The sequence below is a fragment of the Colias eurytheme genome, chromosome 18, assembly GCF_061535395.1.
Source record: "Colias eurytheme isolate Ceu_HAF_F1 chromosome 18, ilColEury1 Martin Lab GWU primary, whole genome shotgun sequence".
Taxonomy (NCBI): Eukaryota; Metazoa; Arthropoda; class Insecta; order Lepidoptera; family Pieridae; genus Colias; species Colias eurytheme.
This window is the reverse complement of record NC_142997.1, coordinates 9,773,396-9,786,797: the sequence shown is the minus strand read 5'-3', so window position 1 is coordinate 9,786,797 and position 13,402 is coordinate 9,773,396. Positions and strand designations below refer to the sequence as shown.

The 13,402-nt window shown below is 37.1% G+C and overlaps 1 protein-coding gene across 1 annotated transcript in view; it reads left to right on the top strand.

The window, feature by feature from the left end:
• The window catches only part of Klp98A (kinesin-like protein 98A), a 40,831-nt gene that overhangs the window by 18,136 nt on the left and 9,293 nt on the right, over positions 1 to 13,402 (top strand). The window contains exons 8-21 of the mRNA XM_090112132.1: positions 249 to 361; positions 734 to 904; positions 1,276 to 1,515; positions 2,045 to 2,234; positions 2,494 to 2,668; positions 2,979 to 3,135; positions 4,003 to 4,176; positions 6,499 to 6,624; positions 7,829 to 7,948; positions 8,802 to 8,949; positions 9,286 to 9,421; positions 9,828 to 10,056; positions 10,564 to 10,654; positions 11,162 to 11,310. Coding sequence (XP_089968258.1) covers positions 249 to 361; positions 734 to 904; positions 1,276 to 1,515; positions 2,045 to 2,234; positions 2,494 to 2,668; positions 2,979 to 3,135; positions 4,003 to 4,176; positions 6,499 to 6,624; positions 7,829 to 7,948; positions 8,802 to 8,949; positions 9,286 to 9,421; positions 9,828 to 10,056; positions 10,564 to 10,654; positions 11,162 to 11,310 — 2,219 coding nt within the window. The remainder of the gene's footprint in view (positions 1 to 248; positions 362 to 733; positions 905 to 1,275; positions 1,516 to 2,044; positions 2,235 to 2,493; positions 2,669 to 2,978; positions 3,136 to 4,002; positions 4,177 to 6,498; positions 6,625 to 7,828; positions 7,949 to 8,801; positions 8,950 to 9,285; positions 9,422 to 9,827; positions 10,057 to 10,563; positions 10,655 to 11,161; positions 11,311 to 13,402) is intronic.

The window sequence follows — 13,402 nt, the reverse complement described above, 5'->3', positions numbered from 1 at the left end:
ACGTGGTCATTGATACGTACACATAATAAACAACACATATACAAACACCCACGCACACGCATAAACTCAACAGCACACAAGCATGCGTATACACTCAGACGCGTATACATTTTCAAAAACACACTCAGATAAATTATAATTACTCACGAGTTAAAAATTCAAAAGATATATCTACACAATTTTATTATCTGTGTATAATTTTTAAATGCCCAAGATAAAAACTAATAATATTCTAAATTTTTTTTCAGATCGCACACCGAAAAACAATAAGAAAGTGTTCATACCATATCGTGACTCCGTCCTCACTTGGCTGCTAAAGGATTCGCTCGGTGGAAATTCTAAGACGATTATGATTGCAGCTGTAAGTATTTTTATTTACTGAAATCGTGTGTGGAGCATTTAACATCTTTTTGGAATTGTATTAATTAAAGCTAGTCATTGAACTACTTTAACTAAGTTTGACTCTTCTTTATAAACCTCTATGTGGAATAGCGTGATTTGAGAAATCTAGTAAAAAATATAATCAAAAAGTGAACACCGGAAATCTTCAAGATTGTTTTGATAGTCATTTCACTGGAAGAAGCATATGATAGTTATATCTAAAATTTACAGTAGTTCTATTGGGCTTAACTTAATAACCTATACTACCAAATTAATATGAATTTATTCCACCAAAAAACACCTAATAGCCTTACCTATAATACAAAACTTATATCAATTTATTACACCCCAGATATCCCCAGCGGACTGCAACTATGGCGAGACATTATCTACTTTACGCTACGCGAATAGAGCCAAGAACATAATCAATAAGCCGACGATCAACGAGGATCCCAATGTTAAGCTCATACGAGAACTACGCGAGGAGATTGACAAGCTGCGCGCGCAGATAACGCACAATTCTGTAAGTATACAAATTAGTAGTTTTGAAGTAGTCTAAAGTTTAATAATATATGTTGTACATAACTGGTAAGTTAAAAAGTTTTATAAAAAGGTGTCGCTTGGGAAGGGAATTTTAAAATGTTCTATCAGTCACATCACTGTAAATATGTACTTATTAAAATTTTCTAAAATATTAAATGTAGGTCGAGTTTCATAATTTTATTTTTTTCACTTGTCATATAGCGCGACATTTAGTAGTGCAACAGGACTACACTGTACCAATATTGGTTATCCTATGTAAAAATCATAAAAATAAGTTTATGTGCAAAACTCTTATTTTCTGGATTTTTTTCCCTGGGGTTTTAACCCAACTAATACATGTATCTATTTCAGGTACCGGTAGAAACAGAAGCCGGAGTTCTCGCGACGCTCCAACGCAAGGAAGCACAAGAGAAAGTGCTCACAGAGAAATGGACGGAGAAATGGCGGGAAACACAGCAGATATTACACGAGCAGAAGGCACTTGGGTTGCGCAAGAGTGGTCTAGGTGTTGTGCTCGACTCGGATATGCCGCATTTAGTGGGGATAGACGATAATCTGTTATCTACTGGCGTCACGCTGTATCATTTGAAGGTAGGTTGGATAAAACACATATTTCTGTCATAAATAATAGATATTACACGAGCAGAAGGCACTGGGCCTGCGCAAGAGTGGTCTAGGTGTTGTGCTCGACTCGGACATGCCGCATTTAGTGGGGATAGACGATAATCTCCTGTCTACGGGCGTCACACTGTATCATTTGAAGGTAGGTTGGATAAAATACATATTTCTGTCATAAATAATAGATATTACACGAGCAGAAGGCACTGGGCCTGCGCAAGAGTGGCCTAGGTGTTGTGCTCGACTCGGATATACCCACAGAACAGTAAAAACAAATAGAAGTGTGATGTGGGCGTGGCCCACGTGTCAATAATAAGTTAAGATCACCTAACTTGCTCTCAGATGTGCGCAGAAAAATATTCGAGTGGGTTGTCAGCTGTCAAACCTTTTTTCAGTCTGGTGACATGATGAGCTGTGATGTCAAAGTTTATTGAACAAAATATCCGTTGTAATAAATATTATTTTTTGACAAGCTATACTAACTGTGCACGTTCTCAACCAGGAAGGTGAAACGGTGATAGGCAGCTCGGAGTACAGCCCGACGCCGGACATAGTGCTGAGCGGCGCGGGCGTGCTGCCGCTGCACTGCACGGTGGCGCTGCACGACGGCGTGGCCACCATCGAGCCGGCCAGCGGCGCGCAGTGCTGGCTCAACACCGTGCTGCTCGACCGCCCGGCCAAGCTGAGCCAGGGTGGGGGACATTTTTAGCACCAAAATAACATAAGAATGAGCGTGTGTGAACATGTGTGTGTCAGAAGTGAAACTTCTTTGGCAAGATTCATTCGGTATTGCCATGACGCGAATTTTACTGTCAATGCGCATATAGAAGTTTCACTTAAAAAATTTGTGAAGTGAAGTTTTCTATTTTTTTAAAGGTTGTCTTTATTAACAAAAAATGACTTATATTCTTATCTCTACTATTTTAGTTAATCCTTACGTCATTTTCATAGGTTGCATCCTCCTCTTGGGCCGCACGAACATGTTCCGCTACAATGACCCGGCGGAAGCGGCCAAACTACGTCAAGAAGGCAGCGCTTCCATGATGAACCTCTCTCGCCTCTCCCTCCTCTCGTGGTCCACTACCGACCTCGCGGCTAGCACGGAGAACCTTAATAATACGTATTCGTGAGTATTCTGATATATTTGCTATGATTTTGTCATAAAAAAGGAGTAATAGTCAGTTTTGTAGGTTAGAAATAGTAAGGGACCAATGATAGAACCTTGTGGTACACCAAAAGTCTTGTTTGTATTGTTTTAATATTTTTTTAAGGTTTGAGTCAGTTTATAGTTGTGATTTACTTCAATTATTTGTTCAAGTAAGTTATTAATACAATATTTATCACGATATTCATTGATAGGGGTCTTAAACATAATATACTTGATGTTATACCTAGTCGAAAGCTTCATTAAATTCTGTAATCGCCTAATTTCACAGGGACTTAGAGAGCGAGATACGGTGTGAGCGTATTTCCCTCCAACGAGCAGAGTTGGAGCGAGAGAGACAGCAGTTCGTGCTGCAGCAGCAGGAGCGGCAACGTAAATGGCACGCCGAGCGGGAGGAGCTGGTCAAGCAGCAGAAGCAGTTGGATGAGGTGCGTACTGGAATTGGTTAAAGTGAACAATTTCCACATAAAAAAATAATTTTATGGAAAGAAGTTTCAATGTGTCTTTAATATTAAAAAAAAAGAGAGAAGCTGCCATCTTGACCGTGACGAAGGATGTAATAAAGAAAATTCATAACGCGTTTTGAAAATTCAATCGTATTTATTTATTTGTAAAATAGTTATTTTTTGTAAGTAATAAAAAAAAAACTACATATTATTTAAAATTTTTTGGAAAAAAATTTCTTTATTAAAATGAAATTTATTTAGATGCGTTGAGAATAAAATTTTAAGGTTGCGACATGGCAATATCGTTAGGTTATGTAGAAAGGCGATGATTTTGTTATCTTTGAAATGAAATTATGTAAAAAAATTGTGAAAAAAATAAATTAATTTTTAATTTCAATCGCTTCGCATTGTGCTTGTGTTCGGCATACATGCTGTTTTTAGGTTATTGTTATTTTATGTTATTTTAGGAAGGTAGTTTTTAGCGTTGAAATTCAAAGGCGAGGAGCGAAGCGACGAGCTATTTAGGTTGACGTTGAAACGAGTTTGGTGTGGCGATAGCGCTTGAGTCGAATTGTGTTTTATTATTAAGGTATAATTAACCTCTAGAAGACACAGCGCGTGTTAAAGTTTAACATAATATGTATTTTTGAAGCGATAACTTCTTTTGCGGCGTTGAGCACTTTTTCTGTAATGGGTATAAAATCTTAAACTCGCGTCGGGACACGTGACCTGATCAAAAAAGCGTAAGACGGATACCATTCCAAAATATCAAACATGCTGAACGTTAATAATCAAGTTTTCACTTCTGCCGGCACTCCCGGAGTGCAACCCGTCTTTTTATTGTTCCAGGAGCGTTCAGCGATGGAGCGCGAGTACGCAGCGGCGTGCCGGCGGCTGTCGGGCGACTGGCGCGCGCTCGAGCGCGGCTGGACGCTGCGGCGCCGCGCGCTGCGCACGAGACAGCGGGACCTCAGCGCGAGGGCGAGACGGCATGCTGCTGCGGCGAGAGCGGCGACCGACCGGGTGAGTGCTGGGCTTTATGTGCAAGCAGTATGTCGTTGATAGCCAAGTGAGCGACGAGCCTTATTTGGGAGCTATGGGCCGCTGCTAGCCAGGTGAGCGACGAGCTTTATACGCTACTATCGTCGACGCTGCGAAACCGCCGTCAACCCATTGAGCAACAATCGCATCTTGGAACGACATACGGACAGAAATAAAAAATAAACTACAAAAAATGCCTTTATTGATTTTTTTTTTAAATACATTGACACAAAGAAGATGCTTAACAAGAGAAAAAAATAAAATAAAGTAGATACCTATGAAACAACGCGCAGCAATCATGACACCTAAATTTTCGAAGATGGTGAGTATGTATTTGTATATGAGTAAAAAATATCATATTTTCAATGTCTTCTCCTTACTTCTTAGCTATAAAATTTTTAAATTAATTTTCTTAAATACAGCTTAAAGCGTAGCTAGAATATTTAATACCATAGCAGCCGACGCAATCTATGATAAACTTATAAAATAATCTAGTAAGTTTTAATAAGGCCCTGCGCAGACGACAGACTATCCGTGACGCACTTTTTAGTCTGTGAAAATAGAACCTATGAAATTATATGCAGTAACGCACACGACGCGCAAAAAGTCCGGCGCACAAAAAATCCGTGTAATTCGGGCAGATCGCACCGCGCCGCGGCGCGCCGCTCCGCACAAAAAGTGTGTGAAAAGAATTGAACGTTTGCTTCAACGCGCGCTAACGCAGACGGCGCACACTTTAGTCGGCAATCTGCATTTGCTAGGGGTGGACGTAATTATCTATTTCTTTTTCTTTTACTGTACTTCATGTACAAAATAATACTTCGCGATCTCTGCACGATTTCCATAGCGTCTACGTCCCTACAGCTCTGCCGACAAAATGATCGAAGATGTGCGTCGTGTGCGTTGAGTCTGTGAAAAATCCGCGACCGACTTTTTGCGCGCCATGCAGACTTTTTGTGCGCCGCAGACTCGATCGCACAAAAAGTGTGCCGTCTGCGCAGGGCCTTACACAGAAATGTAATATAACTAAAAAAATTGCCTCTAAAAAATTATCACGAATTTTAAGCAACATGTTTTATTTAAGAATAAGAAAAAAAAACTGGTGTCGTTTTGACAAAATGAGTTTCTCTGACCGATTTTCTTTACGGACAAGTAGGCCAGGTGAACAGCTTTTTCTATGAGACTGAAACATTTTTTTGAGAATCGAACCCAGTACAGTTATCTTATCAAATATAAAACTTTTTATCATCGTAATGGAATATATAAAAGCATTTTCACAGCAAGTATGTACAATTAATAAATCACATTGCGTGTGTTTCCGCAAGCTAATTAAATTCTTTCATTTTTATCTCGATTTATGCCATTAGTGCTGCAATCATACGTGTCATTGTCCTATATATTATGCAGTGGTACTAAGGTTTCTCGAACGATATATACTTTTAATATTTTTTTAATATTTTTAACAGTAGTAAAATCTCGAACGAGATTTGTTTTATAACTTAGTAAAATAATATAAATACTGTTTTCATAAATGCACCTTTTTAATTTACTATTATGTTAATGAAAATAAAAGATTTGCATAATTTTTATAAAACATAATTAATATGGTAATTGATAAAATACTTTAATCTTAATCCGTTTAAATTATTATAATTTCGTCTTTGTTTTAAGATTTCGCATTAGAAATATGCAAAAACTATTTTCTTTTTCACATAAATAATCTGAGCTTTAAACTATCACTCAAAAGTAATCATGCATTGCAATACTATTTGAATAAAAATTTGCAATCGAATTTCGATCGAGTAACATTAGTACCACACATGCAATAAACACGCATACAATGATGTTGTTTTATTTTCTCACAATCGTTTACTATTCGATCGTATCACATAGACGCAAGCGCTTGACACTTGGTAATATTCGCGCGCTATTTTATATTGTATTATTTTTAAACTGGATTTCTGAATCAGTCTTTATAATTGATTTGAAGATTTTTGAAGTGAAACTACTTTAGGCGCGTTGAGAGTAAAATTTCAAGGTCGCGTCATGGCAATACCATGGAGTAAAGTGATGATTTTGGAATCTTTGAATCTTGCCAAAGAAGTTTCACTTCTGACACGTGTGCTCGGCACACGGGCTCCTTTTTTAAATTGCAATTATTAATTACCTTTTTATTCAATTTGTAATTGCATAAAGCTACTCTATTATAAAACTCGATTTTTTATCATAAATTGAGGGTAGTTCAAAAAATTCAGAAAATCCAGTGCCATATTTATTTTGTGTTGCTACCCCCGTGTCCCGTAGATTGAGAAAGAGCAGAGTATGATCGTGGAGCTTGAGAGCCAGGTGGGGGGGAAGAGGCGGGAGATGGAGGAGTACGTGGTGAACAGCATCAGCGATCTGCTGGCGCAGGGCTGCCAGATTGATGAGGTTTGTGGTTTCGTGTAGTTTAGTGCTTGATAATTATCTGGGAATTATCTTTTATGTTTCACATGCTCTAAATTTTAATGTTTGTTTTTTTTATCATTTAAGTGTTTGCATTGTATGTAATATTAGTGCTATTTTTATTAACTAATTGACTATATTTTCATTGAAAATATGAAACGATAATTCCTATCAACACGCACCCTATAGCTTTTTAAGTATGCTCATAACTGCATTATGAATGCTTCAAAATTTTATAGTGTCATCATTTTTGATTGTGTTAAACAAGCAAAAAAAAAAAATTCGTCTGAGACTTCTCTGTACAAGATATTTAAAAACTGGTTGCATGAGGTAAAGAAAATGTCTACCGATGGAGGCATGTTATAGAACCAAAAAGTATAAGCACGTAAGCAATATACACTTAGCGTGTGGAATCAACTCTTGGTTTCTAGACATGTATGTATTGGGATGATGATGATAATATCTATACTAATATTATAAAGAGGAAAGGTTTGTTATTATGTATGTATGGTTTTCACGCATAAACTCCTGGACCGATTTCAAAAGTTCTTTCACCATTAGAAAGCTGCATCTTCTGCACTGAGCAACATAGGCATTTTCAAAAAATTAGAGACCAAAAATGCAATAATGTAACCCAAGGTGTAAAAAATTCCTTAATAAAAATTCTGTCATCGCGTGCGCTGCGGAATCTATTCCTTGAAGTACGAGGATGGTTCTTTTGAAAAAAAAAAACGTAAACATGTAGGTACCACGGGCGAAGCCGGGGCGGAGCGCTAGTTATCATATATTCTATACGTACTAAGGTTACGTTTTTTTGAATGATTTACTATGACAATCTACTGTATAAAGATATTTAAAAAAATATTTTTGTATTGGATAACTAACTCATCAATGGTCGCTATGTGCCAAACTCTACGACCATCAGTTGAGAGCAGAAAAAGATGCACGGGTCAACTAGTCCTACTAATATTATAAATGCGAAAGTTTGTACTGCTGAACCGATTTTCATGAAATTTGACACACACAGAGGGTACATTGAAACATAGGAGTATTTATGCAAAAAGTTGTATGGGAACGAGAACTATGCGGGTTTTCCTTTAACTACGCGGGTGAAAAGTTAATATGTTATATGGTGATGGATGACATACCCTCTGTCCAAAAAAAAAAAACAAATCAATATCTTTCACAGAACCATACGCCGAGCCCTGACAGTCCAGCATCCGAAACGTCCACCGAGTGTCTCATGCACCTGCTGCAGCAGTGCGAGCCGAAAACGGCAAGAAATATAACCGACACCGTCAATAGACATGTAAGTGACTTGTATACTAGTTGTAGCACGGGGTTTTGTCTGTGTTTTGAGTTATGTAGAGAAAGAATACTAGGAGTGTTTGAGCGGCATTTTGGTCCGTAAAGAATATTAATTGATCTACTTCAAAAGCGTCTTTGATTTTGTAAATTTATTCTTAGATAATATAAGAAAAGGGATTGAAAAAAGTTTTCTTGTGTGGCATTATGATTATATCCGTGTTTCACTTAAGAGCAAAGAAAACTTGAGTTTTTGAGTGGCACTTCCATTGGAAAAGTCTTAGTCAGATGTAACTTTTATGGCGGAACATTCGTCAATTTGATTGTTCTATTTGTAATAAATTTTAGAAGAGTGAAAAAAGACGATTTTATTCATTTTTCAGACTTCCGAAATCGTTTGTAAATAATTTTCTTGTGTGTGTAATTTTAGGTCTGTCCCCGGTTATATGTAATTATTATAGATTTTTATTTGCCTGTATAGATTTCTCCTTTGACCGATTTATTTTGTTTTATGTTTTTTAAAAAAAAAACAGCTATTTTCTTATTTATGTTTATCCTACTGCGTCAAAGGAGGGTTATGTTTTTCGAGTATATGTTGGTATGTTTGTATCTTGGGAATGCTCTTTAGCGTAAATGGCTTGATGTATTTCCGTTACAGAAGTGTTGTTTAGATTTTTCTTAATGATATAATTATTCCAATCCTATATTTTTATGTTTGTTTTAGTTATTCTATCTGCCCATTGTTTTTTTTGTGTATGGTCCATTATAGCAGCTAGTTTAGACATGCTCGAAGTTCTCTTACTATCCTAGTCTTATTTTTCCTATTATAATTATAACCTTAAATTCTTTTTCTTCAGCGTAAAGAATTAGAAACACTAGAGCAAGAGTTGCAAGCGAGAGTTTCATCAGTAGCGGCGCAGCGCGTGAAGGTGGAACGGCTGCAAGCTGAATTAGCGCTACTGGCTGCGAGACAGCGTGGACTGACACAGGCACTTGCTGATCCCGGTAAAATTAGCGTTAGAATACAGTCAAATTAATATATTTATCGTCAAAAGATAAACAAGTCTTTGTCTATTCAAGAAAATACCCGTCTGCTGCGAAATAGAGTAAGGGAAAACATTAGTTGTCAAATAAGAGGAATACTTTATCCACCCGTAAGGACATCTGTACCACATATTATCAATACTTAAATAAAAAAATCCTAATAAAATGTACTAAAATTTTTATATTTTATAAAATAATTTATTAGCCTCATGCACTATTATTAATTCCGCTTTTGTATACCAATAAAAACACTTTAAATTGGTGTGTACACTAATAAATAAGAATGCATGTTTACAGACGGCGAAGGTGATTATTTACCAATCGAAGGTGTAAAACGCAGCAAATCCGAGCTAGTACTTAGAATTAAGGATGAAGATCCGCCCGAACCGCTCTCGGCTGATGAGAGAGAGCATTATCGAGCTAAACGACTTAGGTGAGGGAAATTTTATTTTATTTATTTGAGACTTTTAGTAATTATGTAGGTGATAGGAAATTAAATTAAAATTTCGTAATATATAGGGGATTTTTACGTCATCATGCACATAGAATAAAGAATTTTTAATGTCAATGTTAACTAACATAATAGTTTCCTAATTAACGATTTCGCAACATACATCACATTCATTCTTCACAGAACTTGTGAAGTAGAATAAATGTGATGTTTCAATAAACCTTAAAACACAATAAAATTTTCGTAAGCATAGGAAAATATATTTTTTGAAACTACTTCATTTTTTTGCAAAAAAAAGTTGTCAGCATAAAGCCAACTATAGGGCAAACTAAATTATTATGAATTAATAGTATTCTATGAATAATCACAAAGCCATTTCCCCCCGCAGCCTCAGCCTCAGCCTCGACCCGATCCCCTCCTCCCTAACCTCCCCCACTCCCCCCTCCCCGACCTTCCACACGGCCTCCTCCTCCCCCAAGCTCCCCTCGGAGTCGACCCTCCCGAGCCCCTCCACTACGGAGGGCTCCATGCTACCGAGCGAGGAACTGCCCCGGTTTAAACTGAACGCCAGCGTGGATGATAGCGATGATATGTCCAGCACGGAGGAGTATCATAAGGTAATATATAAAAATGTTGTGTGGTTTTATGAAACCACGGTTAAAGTGAAACTTAGGCACAAAATTATCGTATTTGTACGATAATGACTCCGAACACTGCTTTATACCTACTCGGGAGCCGACCGTCACGCGACTTGCGCTACACAGACCAAAAAGTTTGAGACGATGTAATAAAAGTTTCACTTTGAAAAAAAAGGTCGTGTGTACCGAGAAACCTCCTTTTGCAAATTTATAAGATACCAAAATCGGGGCGTTACGTGATGTGAAGGAATTGCCATGACGCAATTGTAATTTTACTCTCAATGCGCCTAAAGAAGTTCAATAAAAATTTTAAATAAAAAAAAATGATCGCAAGTCGCAACAATTAAAATCCTCAATATTATTATTTATTCCCTCAGTCCCGGAATCACAGACACAATAGAAAATCTATTGTGTCGCGGCCCGATCGGGCCGCTCGGTGGTCAATGGGTTAAGTTTTCTTATTAATCCAACTTCATTTCATTTCAGCCCAGTAGAATAGTTGAAGGGCAGTCATCCAGCTCAATAGAACGATCGCCAGAGGAGAGACACCAGAGGTCCAAATATAGACGGAGATTAGGTATGAATATATTACACAAAACAATGTGAAACTCTAAATTCATCTATCTTTAATTTAAATAAGTAGTGTCAACTGATATTAATCGGTTCCCACCGCTCACACATGTGGACATGTGTCAAAAGTGAAACATCTTTGGCAAGATTCGAAGATACCATAATCGTCGCATTATCCATGACGTGATGGTATGAAGAAGATTTACTTCTAAAAATATTTTTGAAGTGAAACTTTTTTATCGGGGTAGGAAAAAAATTTAGTGTAACATTTTTTCGTTACGCGTGACATTTTTCCGTTACGCGCCATCCCTACCACGCGTGATTCGACGTATTTCTGTAAAGTTGCATATAGTAAATTATTTTTTTAAAAATAAGGTCATAAAGAAGTTTCACTTCTTACGTGTGTACACAAGTACACGCACACATTTTTTTCTGCAATAGTTACGATATAATCGCCTGTGCACACTTAACGATTACACCCTGTATATATTTTGATGTATTTAAACAAAAACAGCAGGTGACCGCCGCGGCCGGCAAGTGACGGAAGCAGAGGCGTTACGCGCGATGCAGCGGCTCTGTTCCCGCATCGCGTCGCAGAAGATGCTTGTGATATCTTCCCTGGAGAATGACTGCTCCAAGGAGGATCTGAATAGGCAGATACAGGTAAGCAATTTTAATAAATAAGTGACCTATATAAAAATAAGATTGTTATTAAAAGCTAAAACCACATAATGCTAGGCGTCCACTAGGCGGATCGGGCCGGGCCGCATCGCAACGCAAAAATACGCCGGCCTATGTTTTGTATGAAACATCGTCCATTAGCGACGGATCGGGTCGGGGCGGGCCGCAACGCAATGGACGCCTAGCATAAGGCAACAATTTTCAATAAAAGTTCAATTTTTAATAGAATAATTTTTGTTATATTATCTGGGGGCACGGCAGTGCCCCCGCCAAGTCGAGCAAAAAAATAGCGGCACGGCCGTACCATCCTTTTCTCGAAGCAATTCGGGCCTTTTTTGACCCCCTATAATTCGGTTGTGGATAAAGCAAGAAACCTGAATCTTCAGTAACTAATCCGGCATTGTATAAACACGGAATATTTAAAATTTCAGTCAATTTGAACCAGTAGTTTAAGAATGACAACTTGTTAAAGTTTCTAAATTTTGTCACTCACTGACTCACCGATCATCAAAAGTCCAAGGCACTTCTAGCAGACTTAGAAGCTTCATATTTGGAATACATATAGAGTTTAGTGTCTTAAAGCTTCACGCGTCCTACGTACATTATTTGCTCGTAACTAAATCAGTATTTTATAGTAGGACGCGTGAGGGGTTAATCATGGGAAAACTTAAATATTTTGTAATTTCGGTCCAGTTTTCCAAATACACCAACTGCATCAATAACTTTGTAATCCCATATAAATATATGGGATTACAAAGTTATTTATGCAGTTGGTGGTTGGTGGTGGTATCAAAAAGAAAGGCTCTACAAAAAGAAGTGAGATCCCATCAAAAACATCCTGTAAAAAACCCAAGTCTCGCAGCTCAGTCTTTCTACCGTCAAAAGTTGTGAGATCCATGTAATACCAAGTCGGTTAATCTATTTAGTGTCTACTTGAAGGACCTTCTTTCTGTCTTAAGTTATTACATAAGTTATTATCATGCCAATATTAAAAATATTTAACGTTTTAAACAAATAGATCGACTTGGACATCGCATGAAAACAAAATGAATATTACAATATTATATTAGATTCTTTAGTCTCTCGCGCCTCACGCGATTGAAACTCTCGTTCCTGTTTTTTACAGGATGTTTTTGATGGGATTTAACTATTTTCCTTTCTTGCAATGTCGGTGTGAATAAAAAGTAAAAAACTCATTTTCCACACGTTAATATGTTACGACATACGTTTTTGGTCCTTCGAGCACTTAGCGGTTTTAATAGAAAGTCAAATTTGTTGTACGTTATTCGTATTTGGTCCTGTGAGTCAGAAACATTTGAGCACTACCAAACAAAATAACTCTTATTCTTATTTGGTCCTTCGAGTTAGTAACATTTGAGCACTACCAAACAAAAACACATTGTTCAAATATTGCAATTAATTGTACCTACAGCTACGATTTATGTTTTACTTATATGTAAGTTATCCTATAATTGCATGTACATGTATATTTTTTGTTGTCAAATAAAGAATTTATTTATTATTATTATTAAAATAACTATTCTTATTTGGTCCTTCGAGTCAGTAATATTTGAGCACGACCAAACGAAATAACTATTATTATTTGGTCCTTCGAGTCAGTAACATTTGAGCACGACCAAACAAAACTATTATTATTTGGTATTTCGAGTCAGTAACATTTGAGCACGATCAAACAAAATAACTATTATTATTTGGTCCTTCGAGTCAGTAACATTTGAGCACGACCAAACAAAATAACTATTATTATTTGGTCCTTCGAGTCAGTAACATTTGAGCACGACCAATCAAAATAACTATTATTATTTGGTCCTTCGAGTCAGTAACATTTGAGCACGACCAAACAAAATAACTATTATTATTTGGTCCTTCGAGTCGGTAACATTTGAGCACGACCAAACAAAATAACTATTATTATTTGGTCCTTCGAGTCAGTAACATTTGAGCACGACCAAACAAAATAACTATTACTATTTGGTCCTTCGAGTCAGTAACATTTGAGCACGACCAAACAAAATAACTATTATTATTTGGTCCTTCGAGTCAGTAACATTTG